Here is a 16,613-nt window from a genome sequence, read left to right as displayed (position 1 = left end):
AACGGTATGGGCACTGATGGAGACGTGTCATCCTTGCGGGAGCGGCTCATTGCATATTCTTCGTTGCGTACGCCTTGAATCTCGGTCGATCAACTCCCATAAGCTTTGGTCGGCAGCGGCATGCTCGCGGAAAGAGACGCGTCTCTTTTCGTCGGTCTCGGATCGCCTTGCGGTGAAGGGAGTGCGGTCGATCGTACTGTGCGATGCTGTCTCGGCGTAGCAATACCTTCTTCGTGTGCTGTTTCGTTCAATCGTTGTCGTTGTGGCCGATCCACGGCATGAGGCTCAGTCGGCCCCCCAGGCAAACACGAAATGCTAATGGCCGTGAACAATAGTTGGATTAGGATGGACAGTCAGTAGAAGCGTGCGGGGAAGAGCCTAATTTCTATCTACAGAAATTCGCCAGTCTTTCCTGTTGGCAGCTCTACGCGGTGGTAGTAAGCAGCATACACGTCGCTATGAAGCAGGACACTACTGCAGCCCTTACCATCCGTTCTTCCTTCCTGGCTTCCCATCTCGTCCCCAATGACAATCGGATCTCGGTTCGCTACTGACTGATATCGCAACGCCCTCCCGCCTACCCCCTTTTTCCTCCAAAGTTATATGACTCGGCATATTGGGTATCTCCTGCGCCCCCCCTTTAAGCACCGTCCCCCTTCGTCTCTTCTCCCCTGAGGCGAACGAACAGGCGGCCATGGCTGCTGCAATGTGGATGCCGATCTGTGCCGCGTAACACTGGCCAAACGCGGATATTGCCTGGGTGAAAATCTAGGGCTCACACAGTCCAGTGGTTCGTTTCGTCGTAGGCCCTCTTCGTGTTTGGCTGGACCCAAAGTGCGCCCAAGTTTGGTTCAGTCTTTTAGCCCGGTCTGTCTCACTACTACCGAACCAACAATAAACCACACAGGCAGATACCCACTCACCCCCTTCGAGAGATCTATGCATGTCCACGTATGTAGCGACTGGGGCCTCCAATGTTTGGATGGGGTCGATCTAGCAATCATCATGGGTCGGTTGCTGTTTTAGGGGTGCACTATGTGTCCATAGATTACCGGTTCGTATCTGCCAAAAGGTACAGTGTGCTTACTTACTACATGCAGACTTGGCGGAACAACACGAATCATCGACTTCTCCTGTAATGCCTGTTTGTATTCCACTGGGTACATCGGCAATGGGGTCGCTCCCAATTGGCAATGGTTGGCCCGGGCCTGTACCTGGAGCTAGAAACCGGTGCGCCCTGAAGATCGGGGACAATTGGCATTTGCGGCTCTTGGGAGATCAGACGAGAACCCCGGCGCAGCAACATTATAGAAACTATAAATTGAAAGCACGGATCAACTATAGTACCTTGTGAGGACAGTATAGGACGCAAGGGGAACTTGGCGCACATTGTGGCCTTTTCCCTTCCACCTGTGCTCTCTATTGCCTCATTTCCGACACCAAATCCTAATTTTCAAAGGTCTTCGTAAAAGCACTTGGACGTTATCTATGTTGTTCATCCAGGAGTCAACTACATCTTAGACCGGGTAGGTGCTACAGGTCCTCATCTCCCAACAGCACCACCCCACACTCTATTATCTAAATATTGACCCATATGCTACTCCATGCTCATTCTTCCGCGATGTCGAGACCATCTGAGTCCTTCTCAAGTAGTCTTGGAATTTTCTATTTTGAAACTGTCAAGTTCAACTGTCAAAAACGGCTCTGGCTGCCCTAGGTAAGAAGATATGGATCGACTGAAAACCCCGAAGACCCTGAGACTATGCAGATCCTGAGTTGGCCCTGGACCAACTAGAGTATTTACAAATAGGGATTTTCAGTCACAGCTTTCCAATGTGCAAATTCGTCCTACGTTAATACAAGGACGAAAAGGATCACCGAACACTCGTCGGATCTTTTCTCTCTCCCTTTCTTATTGGTTCATACCGGGCACATGAGCAGAAACAAAAGATTCGTAAAGAGGAAATAACCGTCAAAATACATTGGTCATGTATCCCCTGTCTCTATCAGCACGATGAACCACTGAGGATATGCCACCCAAACACTCGATTGAACTGGACTTTCCACACTTGAATGTGCACGTGCAGCAATATTTCTAAAGATAGTTCTTGGCAATGGAATTGAATCATATCTGCGTCCGTAGTATTGCAATGGTTTAAGGGGCGGCAAGATGTTCCAAACAAGCGTCTGACTATGTTGATTTACCACCATACAGCAGCCATCTCAGGCTCACTCGGATGTGCACATGACGAATTTACAATTAAGGCTGGATTCAGTTCAATAGACTATCGATCAAAAGAAACCGAGCGCGGTCGTGTATCCTTGGAGGCCAGGTACTCTGCCACCTAAACTCTCCGTGGGGACATAGGTTTTATAGTTACTTCTCGCCATCATGTTTGTCGTGGCAGGCAGTCTCGAAGTTGTGGAACAGGAATAGGGGAGCTCTGGTGTGGCTTTGCCACTCGGCAACCCTGGCAGGTCCTATAGCCTCCCTCATGAGCCCAAGGTTTGTGACAAGCCATACATATGCCCTTCTTCAGCTTTCTAAGAACTCGTCCACTCTTCCTTCGACCCTTTTCAGTCTCCTCGGCGCAAGCCTTACAGGACGCATCATCGTTGTTGCCATTCAGAACCGATAGACATATTGAAGAGGACTCGCTGGCCTTGGTACCGGCGACGCGCCTGTACCACACGCGGTCTTTCTTGCTGCATTTATGGCAGCGAAATCTGCCTTCAACACAAAGTCTCCCGCAGCATCTGGTGCACACTTTCATCGCAACCCTGTCCTCATATAATCGGCGATTGTACGCGCGTTTGCAGTTGTTGCAGTAAGAGCCTGATCTTTTGACGCCAACCTGGCCACATAGGCTGCATAATAGCCCTTCGGTGCCGTCCGAGGGGGCACCGGACGTTGTCTGGACAGGGAGTTGGTCTGGAGGGTTTTCTGACATGATGGGTCCAATGATGGGTTTCTGTTGTAAATGGTTCGGTGACAGTCCATCGTTAACTGCCATGCTAATATATCTATGGATAGTCCTACTAACACTTGGCATGTGCCAAAATAATAAAGTATACACGGAATGATGTGATAAAGGGCATACAAAGTCTTTCGCGCCCAGGCTGAGTTCATTGATCAGTCTCATCCTGGCACAAAGCATTGTATGAATAAAGGGGCTCAGCCTGGTAGTGCTACAGACATAGGACTCAACTACCTGGGTCTCGAATGGTACCAATGCTAAACACAATTTGTCTGGCACCCCTATATTTCCATATTATTCTTTTATTATGCAGCAACTTGATACAAAGGTAACGGGTATATACAGAACTTTTGTGGTGCGAAGAGGCTGTTAACAGTAGATACATAGCCCCTAGCATTTTAACGACGCTCTCTGTATACACTGCTCGATGGACGCAACCGCCTGCTGGATAAAGCTAGCATTAATACGTGGAAGGATATGACCTTGCTGATGTTCCACCACTTCTACATGCCCAGAGCACAGCTGCGCGAGCACGAGGCTTTGGGGATAGAAGGGGTCCTGGGATCCCATAATATGCACCGTCGGCATTTCGATTCTTGTCGCCTCTCGCTCCGGGTGATAGAGTCGAAGGATGACGTCGCCGGGCACGGGAGGGGCGATGAAACCATTGATGCGCAACGGTTCGATCACATCTTCGCTCGTCAAGTCGCGGGCCGCGACGGCGCCGTTCTGGGGGGCTGACTGAAGTGATGTATGGGTTGGCGCGGATCGGCGACTGCGGGTCGCAGGGGAGGGTGGCGCCCATGAAGACGGCCAGCTGGAAGAGCTCTGGGTCGTGCGGGTGCGTCTCCCGGTGGTGCAGGAGGAAGGAGGCCGCGAGCGCGCCGCCCATGCCGTGGAGGCAGAGGAACTTCATAGTGGAGGATTGCGCGCAACTTAAGCGTACGGGAATCGGGGACGCAATGCAGGTGGGAATGGGTTTGTGGTTGAAGGGCTGTGTTTCGTCACAGTCACGTCGGAGGGAGTTCCCCGAAAGTGGCTAGACACGATTGGAAACCCTTGACATTAGATTAGGCGCTCGAGTAATTCTACAGAAATACCTAGACACGCACAATGAAAAGGATTGCGACACCCAACTACATGCAGCTCTAGCAAGCTCAATACTTTTGCTCTCCTGCGCTGGTAAGAGTCGAAAAGCAAAAGAACGAAAACAAAAGTCACAAAAAGCTCAATACAACCTCATTCCCGCGAAAACCTTGATCTGGAGATACTTGCTCATTGTAGACTTCTCGTCTCTGCTAGAGAGGTAACTTGGCATCGAATCGAACGAGAAATGGATACGGCCACATAAAATAACATGGTAAGTCATATCGGCGTCGACGTTTAACTTGAGGCATGGCAGTGATATCTTGGACTGCGTTTACATACCTCATGTCGTGGCCGCCAGCATGGGGGGCCTTGACCTGAGTCCAATATAGGTTGAAGGGTACCTATCCTGCATGCACTATCATATATATGAATAGACGAGAAGGTGTGTTTTCGCCATCAATGGGTTGATTCTGATTTCGCCCTCTTAGCCCATCAGGACACTCCGATCTAACTTGGTCACAGCCTTGAACAAGGGTTCCGAATCCAGTGCGCTGTGCAACATAGCACTTCTTAGAGCCGCCCTCAGGAAAACAAGTGCCACACAGCCAAGGGGTAGCCGAACACTGCCAGATCTATCTATAACATCCACATCGGCGAAGAGGACGCCGACTTCAATGGGAAACTTGGCGATGAAATTCAGGACGGTAGGCACCTCAATGAAGCCCGCGCCTAAGTCGACTATAATGGAGCCGCTGAATCCCTCCATCAACAGACTGACCGCCTGCAAAATGATGGAGCCGAGCTCAGGCTCGTCAGTATGACACAGCCTAGCGCCTGGATGGCCACTTGCCTCGCGCACCCCATCTCCTGGGTGGCCTCCTGGAGCGCCGCATCGAGCTGGTACAAGGCGTCAAAATACATTCTTGTCCGGCTGGCAGGCCGGCAGAGATCGTAGAACCTAGACATGGCTATTTCCAGGCGCTCCTTGAGCTCGTCGGATAACCCGAGTGCATCAACGTTAGATAAGGCCAGGAAAAGGAGTTGAGGCAGCACCTGTGCGGGACGGCAGAAAATGGAGCGGCAATACGACCACTCGAGGGACATGAGGTAGCCATGGGGGCTGAGATCCATAGAAAGTAATGCGTGAGCTATGAGTTGGCCGTCGCTGCGGTTGATGTATCGCGCATCCCCGAGGTGCAACCAGTCGCTACCTCTGTCCATTTCGTAGCCGTGTGTGGCTTCCCGGATAGCTCGTAGTGACTCTTCGGTCAACGCAGTTTCTCGGAATGAAAGGACTTGCAGTTTGGCTGTGTCAGCTTGGATCACGGCGGCAAACCTGGCTAACTCTGAGCTCCTCTCATCCCACGGTACAAGCTGGAACGCACGTGGGTGGTAGGCAGCAATCGGCGTCGCAGGTGGAGGGTCGCCAGGCCGCTGAGCGACGTATCGTGCATGTTTACGCTTTAGATGATGCTCCTTGTAGATTGTCGCGGCCTCACTCGACTCTGCAGAGGAATCTTCATCGTCCCAGGTCTCGAATTGTGCATAGCCTTGACGTGTTTGTAGTGGCCTTGTATAAAGTCCCAGCGGCGGCATTGTCGAACTAGGACCTATTATTTCAACGTGTTGATTGCGTTGAGTCCGGAGGACCGGTACATCCTGAACATCAGCGAGGCATATGACTACCCCTGAGTTTGCAGGAAGGCAACCCACAGCCATCCAGAATAACATATCAATTCCGTACTTGTCTTGGGACAATTGGCCCGTTCGATCAGCACGATGCCGCGAAAAGAATACACGACTTTGGTGTTCAGTGTCCCGTTGGTTCTGAGACGATGTAAACAATGTGCCATTCAAGCCATATATAGACTTGTAGGTTATGTCATCCATCGCTCGATGATCGCGAGTATCTTCCCACGGGGCCTGTGAGATCTCCCACGGACGAACTCTTTGTCGATCAGGATCTCGAGTGCCTTTCCAGTTGGGTGGTTTCACCCGTGCCTGATTGCTGGCGGTGCCGCGTGCGATAATAACAGGCTGCCTGCCCTTGTCCTGCCAGGGCCCAAATCGGCCAATAAGTCCCATTAACAACAGCCACGAGGTGTGAACAGGCAACCAAGCTCGGCCGTCTTCGATTATTAGACTGTCACCCTTGCTCATCGGAAATCCGTAGGCCTCAACCAAACTTCCAAACTGGACCCAATCAGCTGATTCGCCCGATGGCTGGGGCCTGCAGCCTGGTTCTGCCTTCTTTCTCCATGGCCAGAATCTAGGTAACGGCCCCAATGATTGTGGCGATGGTGGTGATGGCTTTGCTGGGGAAGGTGAACTTGTAGCCTCATAGTTGAAGTTCATTTTGCGGCCAAGAAATGGCTCATTCTGCAAAAGGGGACCGGAAACCTGGCGGAGCAGATGAACTTGACGACCGGCCCATAGCCCTCCGCCCACATAACCAAAGGACTCGGCTCCGCCTTGGTCCAAAGCATTGATGGCTTGGTTTCGCTCCGACTTGCGCGCCCGCCAGACGAGAAGAGGCCCTACGATGCCAATGAGGGCTATGACTGCAAGCCCCGCGGCAAGCCAGGTGCCAACGGCCGAGACCGTATCGGTGGTGCTCGGCTGGTCACCACCTTGGTCCATTGTATTGGAGGATGGTCTATCTCGTTTCCAACAAGCGTGATACTAATATGTTGACTTAATAATATGTGAACTTATATTTGATTCACCACGAGGAAAGAAGATAGATGCCATAGATTCACTATTGATTCGGGTTTACATAACCCCTCACTTCTTGCCGTCTCACTTTGCCCCTCGGTATCTGACCTCTTATCTTTTATTATTAGTAAATCAGTCTTTATTATTGGCAGCCTTTTGTGTTTGTCGAGTTTTGTCTGTGATGCAACATCAATGCAAACCCCGCCCCGCACGAGGATCTCGGTCGGGTAAGCAGGCGAGTTATGAGAGTGTACAGGTTTCAGCCTGATGACACCGCCCGCTTCCCGCCCAACCGTTGAAGCATCGGGGCTGACTTCCGGCACTTGCTTACAGAGCTTGGCTAGGTGAGGCTATGTACTCAGTCCAGTGTACATACTAAGTACACAAGGGTAACAGCCATCCATCTAACCCCCTCGCTGTCATGCACGCCTACTTGTTCCACAGGGTACTCGAACCTAGAGCTCTGGTCGCATGCAACTTGTTGGCAATTAACTTGATGGCCTCACAGGTTGGTACGCCCATGTCTATGCGCACTTGAGCGTATGGCATGTCGAGACTACAACGTACGTGTGTATCAGGCACAGATTAGGCAGGCCGTATTGGTCTTGTATTTTTCTCCTCGTTTGCAAATTTGGTTAAATAAGGTATTTGCCCCTTTTGTGAGCCATGCATCGAAGGCACCATGGCCTACGTTTGGTAGAACCAACTCGGCGTTTCCTTCCCGCTTTATGACTGCTCTACTGGATATCCCTGGTAGAACGACAGCGTAGGCACCTGTCTTCTCACGCACGCATTAAATAATCAGTCGTGAGGGTAATCCTGGTGGTGATAGATACATCAAGTCCCGCTCGCCTTCGTCTTGTGCACAGTCAGATTCCGGCTATCCCAATACTCCCTGCCATAGTTGACCAGGATCTCCTCCCCAGCCTTCAGTCCCACGCCGCCGCCGCCGCCGCCGCCGCCGCCGTCAGCAGCACCACCTTTCCGCCGCGCCCCGGCCGCCGCCGCCAGACCAGCCGGACAGACGAAGATGCCCACCCTGCGCTCCCACTTCCACCCTTCCCGCCGCCGGTCGGACCGTACCTGCACCAGGCAGTCGCGGAACTCGGCGTTGGCCTTGTCCGCGATGCCGTGGAAGTCGTTGGCCATGCGGGACTCGTTGCCGCAGTGCGTCGCGTCGATGCTGAGGCCGCCCCCTCCACTTCCACCGCCGAAATCCTCCTTGTCGAGCTGGTGGAAGCTCAGGTCGTAGTGGCTGCGCGTATCCGTGTCTTCCCGCGTGTCCGTGTGCACGCGTCCGACGTACAGGCAGAGGAAAGCCGAGGGGCCCATATCGGCCGCGGCGAAGAGGCCGCGTTGGCCGAGCGCGGGGTGGTGCGCCGGACTCGTGATGGTGCGGATGCAGACGCGGGCCCCGTTGTTCGGACCGGAGATGAGGGCGCTGGGGATCTTGTCTAGAGACTCGGCGGTGGTGGAGGGCCGGCCCAGGGCGTTGCGCATGTCTGGCGTCACGGCGGGGGAGTAGATCAGATCGGTGAGATACTGCACCTCTTCGGGCCAGTTCTCGGAGGGCTGCCCGCTGCCGCGGTACCAATGGCGGCCATCTCTCCTTGCGTGCGTGGCGGGTTCTTGACACCTGCGAAATGGTCGTCCAACGGCGATAAGTGGAGTCTGTCCAAATTTCTATAAGGGTGGTAGACTCAAGCTTTTCCCACAGACTAGCGGCTTCATCAAAGAGGGAACGTTGGATGCTTAGCTAAGGTGATGGATCCCAAGATCTTGGAGGTTTCTATTCAGACTAGTCTCGGTATCGAACTTGGGACGGAAGATTGAGTGACAGCCAATCGTTCAAGTCAAGCCGAGGGGCTAGTCCCCTTTGGGTGAGCGAAGAGCTGAAGCCGAGGTCAAAAGGGGTTAGACCGTTTCTTGGGTAAGCCGAGCTGCCCCTGGTGAGTCCTAATAGCCAATCAGAGCCCGCTTGTCAAAATCAGGGCGTTCAGGTGTAAGCCGAGCCTTACCAGATGCACTTCAAGAGATGATCAGAAACTATCAGTATATATACTGAATCTGCTGCGCTCTTCAACGATGGCTGAGCTTTTTGATTCCTCGGACTCAGTTCAAAATTTCAAGAACCACAGGACGCCAACGAAGAATATGAGTGAAACAGCTTCAGCGCAGCCGACAACGGCAAACTATGGAACCATGGAAGACGCTCATCCTGATACTGACGGTAACATCGAGCCCAGAGGTGTCCCAGATGATGACCAGCCCAAGCGATCTCCGTTCCGCATTTACACCACCTTTGTCGCCCTTTGCGTGAGTGCTTTCGAGATCCGACCTCTCTCCCCGTTTACCCCCAGCTAACGCCTCTTCTGCTCCCAGCTCGACCTCTTCGTCGCCGCCCTGAACCAAACCATCGTCTCCACCACCATCCCCTCCATCACCGCCGACCTTCCCGGCGGCGCCGCTGGCTACACCTGGATCGGCGGCGCCTACCTCCTCGCCAACGCCGCCAGCGGGCCCATCTGGGCGCGCGGCAGCGACATCTGGGGCCGCAAGCCCGCCATGCTGGTGGCGCTCGCCCTCTTCGCGGCCGCCACCACCTTCATCGCCGCGAGCGCCGACATGGCCACCCTGCTGACCGGTCGCGCCCTGCAGGGCGCCGCCGCGGGGGCCTCATGCAGCTCGTCACCATCACCCTCTCGGACCTGCTTAGCGTCCGGCGCCGCTCCCTCGCGCTCAGCGCCCTGGGGCTCGTCTGGGTCGTGGCCGGCACCACGGGCCCCGTCGTCGGCGGCGCCCTGTCGCAGTACGCGACCTGGCGCTGGTGCTTTTGGTTGAGCCTGCCCGTCTGCGGCGTCACCTTCCTCGTCATGGCGGCGTTCCTCGACGTGCATAACCCGCGCACCCCGCTGGCCGAGGGGCTACACGCCGTCGACTGGTTCGGCATCGTCTCCATGCTGGCGGCGACACTGCTGTTGCTTTTGGGGCTCGACCTGGGTGGTATCGTGTATCCCTGGGGCAGTCCTATCATCATCTGCATGGTGGTTATCGGGGCATGCATGGTTCCTATCTTCCTCTACGTCGAGAAGAGCATGGCGAAATTCCCTCTCATCCACCTGGTCATGTTCCGCGACGTGTCCAATGTCGCCACCGTCGTAGTTGCCTTCACCCACAGCATCTCATCTTTCGGCACCGAATACTACTTGCCCCTCTACTTCCAAGCAGTCAAACAAAGCACGCCGTTTCAAAGCGGGTTCTTGATCCTGCCCCTGATCATCACTTGTGTGGTTGTAGACATTCTAAGTAGTGCCTACATGTTCAAGTTCGGTCGCTACAGGGAGCTCATCTGGGCCGGGACAGCCTTGTTGACTCTAGGAACGGGCCTGTATATCGCCTACGATGCCGACACAAGCACGGCCGCCATCATCGGATTCCAGATAGTCCATGGTCTGGGCATGTCTTCCCTGTTCCAGACGCCCCTGATGGCTCTCCAGAGCAGCGTAACTCAAGCCGACACAGCAACAGCCACAGCAACCATGGGTTTCCTCCGAAACCTAGGCATGTGCCTCTCGACGGTAGTCGGCGGCGTCGTGTTCCAGAATAGTATGGCGTCCTGGCGGTTGCGCCTCGCCGCCAGCGGGCTCGACGAGGCCCAGCTCCAGGCTCTGTCAGGGTATGAAGCAACTGCGCACGTCAATCTGCCCCAGTCCCTGACAGACCCGGTGCAGCGCCAGACAGTCATCGACGCCTTCGCCTGGAGCGTTCGCAACATGTTCATCGTGTACACGTGCATTGCAGTAGTTGGCCTACTCGCCTCCGTATTCATAAAGCAGAGATACATGAGCAAAGAGCACACCGAGACGAGGACTGGTGTTGAGAATTTGACCGACCAGAGGAAAGCCAAGGTTATGTCTAGAGTTGAAGGGTTGGGAGAATGAGAGTAACACCATACGCCTTCTTCACTACATGTATGTAGGTAAAACATCGTTGGGTGCTTTTGAAGACAAGAGATGATGGCGATGATGTCTCTGAGGAAGTGAGGTGGTCCTTGATTAGAATTCGACTTGACTTGATCGCACACATGAAGTTGGCCTCGACAGAGGGCGTGCCCAGCTGATTCATGTAAACTTCAAATAAGGCTACAACTTCCACGCCTGGGAGGTAGCATCGTTTCTCCATGTTAGTAATTCAAAGAAATATGCCTGGAGGCATCGGTTGCGGTTACCAGAGACAGTCCCTCGTCATGGAAGTTTTGCGTGGTTGGTACGGGATCAAATTCGCGTTTCATTATGCTCGCTTCTTGTGTGTTGAGGCAGACCTAAAGCCCCGACGACTCGACCCTGACAGCTAACCACGACTGGAACGCAATCAAACTAGCTTGCCGCCAGAATCGGGCGTCAGCACACGCCGCGCGTTCTGGAACAACAAATCGCGCCATATTCGGAATTTGCCTCTGTCCACGAGCGAACCCGGTCGATTGGGGTTGTTCAGCCAAAGCTTCGTGGTGCCAAGTGTGGCGTCTCCGAAATTGGTGATCTGTCGGAGATAAAAACCTGCCCATGGATTGACCCGCATGGTGTCGACAGAGAGCTGTCGTTGTTCGCGAGCGCAGTTCACGGCCTCGCGCTCATAGTCCTCAAGATTCTCCCCAGATAGGCAGGTCAGCAGGCGGTTCGCGGACGACAACAGCTCCAGGTTGGCACCGAGCAGCTCGGTCCTCACGTCCGTATCGAACATGGTCACGTTTCGTATATTGCCGGTCGCAGCGACGATCGTGTCAAACTCCTTGCGCCATTTATGTAACTCAGCCCTGAACGCCAGGACACGTTCATAAAGCACGGTTTGATCGTTTTGGGTATCGCCGTATATCAAGTTGGTGACATCACGGAGAAGTCGTGGGAACTTGATAAAGATGCACCATGAGAAGATGGCGATGTGGCTTCGAGCCGACAATATCTCATCGGGGCTGACCACGTACTGAAGCAAGCGTTGCCATGGCTCTTCGTCCAGGAAGCATGCTTGGTTTAAGCGACAGCTCTCGAATACCTATATTAGACATAAGCATATCGAAGTACGAACCTTGGACGCCAATTCAGGACAGGGGACAGGGGACAGGGCACTTACCAATGGACCCATCAAACTGAACAGCAGCGACATATCGTATGCCGACAGGAAGCGCATAGGCCCTCGCATCTGAATGAGGCGGGCAGCGCCGGCAATGTGCCGCTCCCAGGCATGAGAACGTTGCGCCTCCAACAACTAGGCTCGGGAGGTCAGCAATGAAGAGCTCAGAGACAGGGTACAATACGGCTCCACTAACCTCGTACAGGCAGAGAAGTTCGACGGTGCACAGCACATCTGCATTATGCCAATTCGGGCCATTCACGGCATCTTGTAGGCTCTGCAGAGCTCGCCCGTACTGTAGCATCTCTTGCGCTTCGGGCGGCCTCGCTGACGGTACCAGGACGCGCCGGGCGCGCATGGCTAGGCACCGCACCGCGTCGTCTAGGTAGGGGCTGTGGCCGTACTTGATGGGCACAAATGAGAGGTAGGATCTGCGGCGGCGACTCACGAGACCGCTCAGCTCGTTGGATTGCATTTCAAGAATGGCCGAAGCAGTCTGACCCACTTGGACCATTGTCAAAGCCGAGAGGTCGAGGATGTTCAATCCCGTCTTGGCCGTCACCGTCTCGAGCCCCATCGGCGGCATTGCCCTGGGTGGCCTGTTTTGGCGAGGCCGTCGCAATAGGGCATTGGAGTTGCCATCTTTGGAGGAGAGGCGCGACGACGTGGACGAAGATGAAAACGACGATGCTGCCTCTGCTGATGTCGGCAATTCGACTAGTCCGTCGTCGTCCGACTCCGACTTGACATGCGCATTATGTGGCCGCTGCTGCTGCTGCTGCTGCTGCTTCTGCTGCGGGGTAGCTGTAGCTGAAGCAGCACTAGCAGATGCCGTCGTGGGGGTTCCACGAATATTGGCACTTGGCGAAGATTTTGCTTGCCCCAGCTGGCGGAGCCCTTGCGAGCCGCGGCCGTGGCCTTCATGGCCTTCTTCCGAATCTTGTCTCGTGCCTTGTCATCGATGCCACGATTGTTCTGGTCCGTGACGATAAACTCAAAGTTGCCGCCTCCGCTGCTGCTAGCCATGTCGACTCTTCGATTAGACTGGCGTAGGGCTGATCCAAGGACGCACTTCTTGTGTTAGGGGGTCGTAAAGTTTCAGCCGTGGGTGTTCCCGCAAAAATGGGCGCTACAGGTTCAGCTCGACGTTTTGTCGACCCAGCTTACTTCGATGTCGAACCCGTCAGATTTCAATGTCTCGAATTACGAAGTCCAAAAAGAAGAAGAAGGATCAAATCTCGAAAGAAAGGGTCGGATAAAGATCAGAGAGAACTACACTCCGTCCCTCTTTTGTTTTAGGGCGCGCTCTCCAGACTTAACACGGGCACGGCAATTGGCGCGTGCCGACGGCATTTTGTACGACAGGACAACACTGGCCCCAGCCCGACCAAGCTAGACATGCCGACTGAGGAATGCCCTATCGCTGTCCCGCGCCCAAGACTGTCCTTTTTCCAGGCCTTCTGCACGCCAAATCCCACTAGAGAATGCGAGGCCCGTTTCGACATGGAATCAAGGTTTGCTCGGCTCGGCCAAGTACATACTGTAGGTAGTAGGGGGTAGCAGTACAGTTCATCCTGATGAGGGTCCGGATCAAGATTGGATGTTGTGGGACCTACTTAAGCGAACTTCGAATCACATATTTTACTTTGCTTTTTCAAGCATTTGGCCATGGAATGAAGCTGAGCTCACCGCATGATCCTCTCAATCCATCACAAACGTAATAACAGTCTCTAAGGAACGATGCGAATCCGACAAGAGGGAATCTTGATTAATCGGTCGATTTAAACGAGTGTGCATGTGAAAAAGCTATCGGACGGAATTTGCCGTTAACAGATCATCGTGCCATCCCGCCACTGCCAGGAAGGAGGTGGATCTATTTACGGTAACAATAGTCTCACAGGGCTTGCAGGCTGCAGAGCGAGGAGCGAGCTCCGTGCACCCCCTCCCACCCCCCACGAACCTGCGTGCCCCTACGTCCGATGGTGCCGCAGACACGAGTTCCAGCGCGTAACCTTAGAAACTCGAGTTGTGCTTAAGTCAGATGTCGTTATCGCTCTTAAAACTCCGGGAATTCCGGGAATCAATTGGCTACGATGTGATATGGCTCCTGCATTCAATTGGGACCGGCAGTGGTGGGAGCGTCACGAATGAGCAGATGCATCGAACAAGGACAGCCAAAGTCTCACTTGATGGCCACCCAGCGCAAGCTCACGACATCAGTTTTATTGGCACGTACATACATCATTCATCAAAGCTGCAGACTTCCCGCCCAGGGGATCCCGGTGCACCGTCTGTTTTGCCGTTGTCTGTTATGGCGTAGCCGCACCACTTAGCCTCATTCCTGCTAAAATTGAAGTCATGGCAATGGCCGACCGTCTGTAGCATTACTCTTAGTCATACAAATAAACCATGTACTGTACATATATAGTCAACCCTTCGATATAACCGGACTACAAGTATAAACAGAGTAATTATTCCACTGAATAACTCAGCATAAAAAACCGTATGATATGCTCCTGGTCGAAAAGGAATGCACTGTGCTTAGTTTTACTCCTTTACCTAAGCCATATAACGGCCACATGAGTATTTGGGATCACACCTTCTTTTTGAGTCGACATGTGTTGAGTTTGTTCGGTTTTGAGCCACTTGCTTCTGCTGGCCTGCGCTGGTATGAGTAGAAAAGCAAAAAAAAAGAAAAAAAAAGAAAAAGAAAAAAAGTCATTAGATGGGGTCGCGTCAAGTGGATGACGAGCTCCAGGAACTTAAACGAGTAACTGATGTCGATTGCGTTTCTTCTAGAATTCGTCAACTGTACTGTTTTGACGCCTGCCGGGTATCTGAAAATCATCGGGACCACTCAAATGCCATGGTCAAGGAGCGCAGACAAACAGACGACAACGAGATTGACAAGTTATTCAGCATTATTATGAAGCCGACCCCCGGAGTGTCTGAAACTTGTCATCAATATGACGGTAAGCGCCTTTGAGGCAATGACAGAATAGTTTATGGCGAAAAGGGAGTACAGCAACCACTGGCAGGTGACAGGTGAGTTTCACTCCATGAGAGACTCAATATATCGAGCGGCAGTGAGGGTATGTACACGCCTGGCCGAGGAAAACACATTTCCACCCTTGACCTTGGACGGCCTCGCCTTCGCTGCTCGTTGTTACGATAGGGCCGCCAATAGCTGCGTCCAGGTCGCGGAGAGCCTCTGCACCTACTAACACCTGCGCCGCCCCCAATGCATGACTTGCAATTAGCATCGTCACCGCCAGCGAATATGCTCTCTTGCATACTGTTCCATTACCTGCATGGCGGGGCTTGTGAGAAATCGCCGTAGGTATTCACGCATTGTCACTCGCTCCTCTTCCATCTAACATGGTACAAATAAGTACCCTCGCCATTGGCATTCAGATCCCATTACAAACCTCAACCAATCTGGCGACAAATCCGTCACCACGGGCTTTCAAGACGCCGTTATTGCCCCGACTATGGAATCACCCAGCTTCAAGCGCACGGCTAGTGAGCTTGCCACAGCCATCATTGGTTGCATTGTTGGCGCGCCCACAGTTGCGGCTGACTTGGTGTCAATCGTCCTGGGTTGGGATGTGACGAAGACAAAGCTCGGCGTGTGGTTTTCCCACCGCCGCGGCTCCTAGTCGACCGACGAGGAAAAGGACTCGGCCTCTCTTGTGCCTGCCGCCGCCTCCACCCCAGACCCGGCTGCATTCGATGCTATTGGGGTTACGCTATATAATAGGCAACTTTGGCGAATGCAGTCACTTTCCTGCTGCCCCCTATCTGCCCATTGTATAAGCAACTGACTCTCAAAAGTATTGTAGAAAGATTTCAATATATCTTCCTCCTGGACTATCAATGTTCAGATCCGGCTTCATATATGAATATATTTTAAACAGAAGATATCGAGGTTGTCCACGTGGACGGGACCGAAGGGGACTTTAAGGTAAGCTTGGGTGGCTCCCATTATTTCTCTCCTCATGCTAACGGTGCTGCGCCCTCTTTAATTGGGCAACGGTCTGTTGGCGACACTTTCACGCCAACCTTTCCCTCGCGACGAACCTAGTTTGTCGCCAAGGGTCCCCCAAGAGGCTCCAGGCCATAGTTCGCTGTAGCGCGTCATCACAGTCACCAGCACAGACAAGTAGCCGAAACTACCAAAAATATCAAAAATAAAAGAGGCCCAAAAAGCGAGGCCCGCGAATGATCCTCGAGAAACATAGCTTCTAACGCCAGCAGCTTCACGTCGCCGCTGGCCAACAAACTCGCCACTGGCAGCTTGCCGCCCCAGGTTGAGTGCGTCGTCGATAAGATCACCAATGCTGACATCCTCTTCCGGGTTATTACTCTGTTGGTTGTTGTTGTCGCCTACGATCGGAGTACAGGCGATCTCCACCAATAGTTGCTTGTGTCTAGTATATGTTGACTTTGCTCGGTTTTGAGTCACTTGCTTCTACCGGCCTGCGCCGGTATAAGTCGAAAAGCAAAAGAACAAGAAAAAAAAGGTTAATCCCGCTAATCTTGTCCTATATGTCTTGTTTATTTTAGGGAGTTGTTTCATGAATTCTTATGATTACCACAGCTACTAGCACTGACCCGGATGAGCGCAATCGCTCTTGATTGCACTCGGTGGGTGAGAGGCCGAGTGTGGCGGGTGGTGGCGTATGTGACGTGCATGGCACGTAA

At 53.2% G+C, this 16,613-nt stretch overlaps 6 protein-coding genes across 6 annotated transcripts; 2 read left to right on the top strand and 4 right to left on the bottom strand.

The window, feature by feature from the left end:
- Positions 1–3,368: 3,368 nt before the first annotated feature.
- On the bottom strand, positions 3,369–3,894 carry PG997_006646 (uncharacterized protein; the record flags this gene model as incomplete). Its single annotated transcript, XM_066810961.1, has 2 exons — positions 3,369–3,719; positions 3,790–3,894. 2 exons carry the CDS (start codon positions 3,892–3,894, stop codon positions 3,369–3,371), a joined length of 456 nt encoding a protein of 151 aa, XP_066669884.1.
- A 657-nt stretch (positions 3,895–4,551) lies between these two features.
- On the bottom strand, positions 4,552–6,707 carry PG997_006645 (uncharacterized protein; the record flags this gene model as incomplete). The annotated part of the gene is made up of 2 exons (XM_066810960.1): positions 4,552–4,819; positions 4,927–6,707. The coding sequence occupies 2 exons, from the start codon at positions 6,705–6,707 to the stop codon at positions 4,552–4,554; spliced, it is 2,049 nt and encodes a 682-aa protein (XP_066669883.1).
- A 912-nt stretch (positions 6,708–7,619) lies between these two features.
- Positions 7,620–8,282, bottom strand: PG997_006644 (uncharacterized protein; the record flags this gene model as incomplete). The annotated part of the gene is made up of 1 exon (XM_066810959.1): positions 7,620–8,282. The coding sequence occupies one exon, from the start codon at positions 8,280–8,282 to the stop codon at positions 7,620–7,622; it is 663 nt and encodes a 220-aa protein (XP_066669882.1).
- Positions 8,283–8,867: 585 nt separating this feature from the next.
- Positions 8,868–10,723, top strand: PG997_006643 (uncharacterized protein; the record flags this gene model as incomplete). The annotated part of the gene is made up of 3 exons (XM_066810958.1): positions 8,868–9,098; positions 9,165–9,399; positions 9,441–10,723. The coding sequence occupies 3 exons, from the start codon at positions 8,868–8,870 to the stop codon at positions 10,721–10,723; spliced, it is 1,749 nt and encodes a 582-aa protein (XP_066669881.1).
- A 430-nt stretch (positions 10,724–11,153) lies between these two features.
- PG997_006642 (uncharacterized protein) lies at positions 11,154–12,935 on the bottom strand (the record flags this gene model as incomplete). Its single annotated transcript, XM_066810957.1, has 4 exons — positions 11,154–11,831; positions 11,910–12,044; positions 12,094–12,651; positions 12,732–12,935. The coding sequence occupies 4 exons, from the start codon at positions 12,933–12,935 to the stop codon at positions 11,154–11,156; spliced, it is 1,575 nt and encodes a 524-aa protein (XP_066669880.1).
- A 1,840-nt stretch (positions 12,936–14,775) lies between these two features.
- On the top strand, positions 14,776–15,568 carry PG997_006641 (uncharacterized protein; the record flags this gene model as incomplete). The annotated part of the gene is made up of 2 exons (XM_066810956.1): positions 14,776–14,881; positions 15,324–15,568. The coding sequence occupies 2 exons, from the start codon at positions 14,776–14,778 to the stop codon at positions 15,566–15,568; spliced, it is 351 nt and encodes a 116-aa protein (XP_066669879.1).
- Positions 15,569–16,613: the final 1,045 nt, after the last annotated feature.

This window comes from Apiospora hydei (genome assembly GCF_038363865.1).
Source record: "Apiospora hydei strain CBS 114990 chromosome Unknown utg000005l_segment0_segment0, whole genome shotgun sequence".
NCBI classification, from domain to species: domain Eukaryota; kingdom Fungi; phylum Ascomycota; class Sordariomycetes; order Amphisphaeriales; family Apiosporaceae; genus Apiospora; species Apiospora hydei.
Note: the sequence above shows the minus strand (reverse complement) of the source record. Positions and strands in the feature narration are given on the sequence as shown.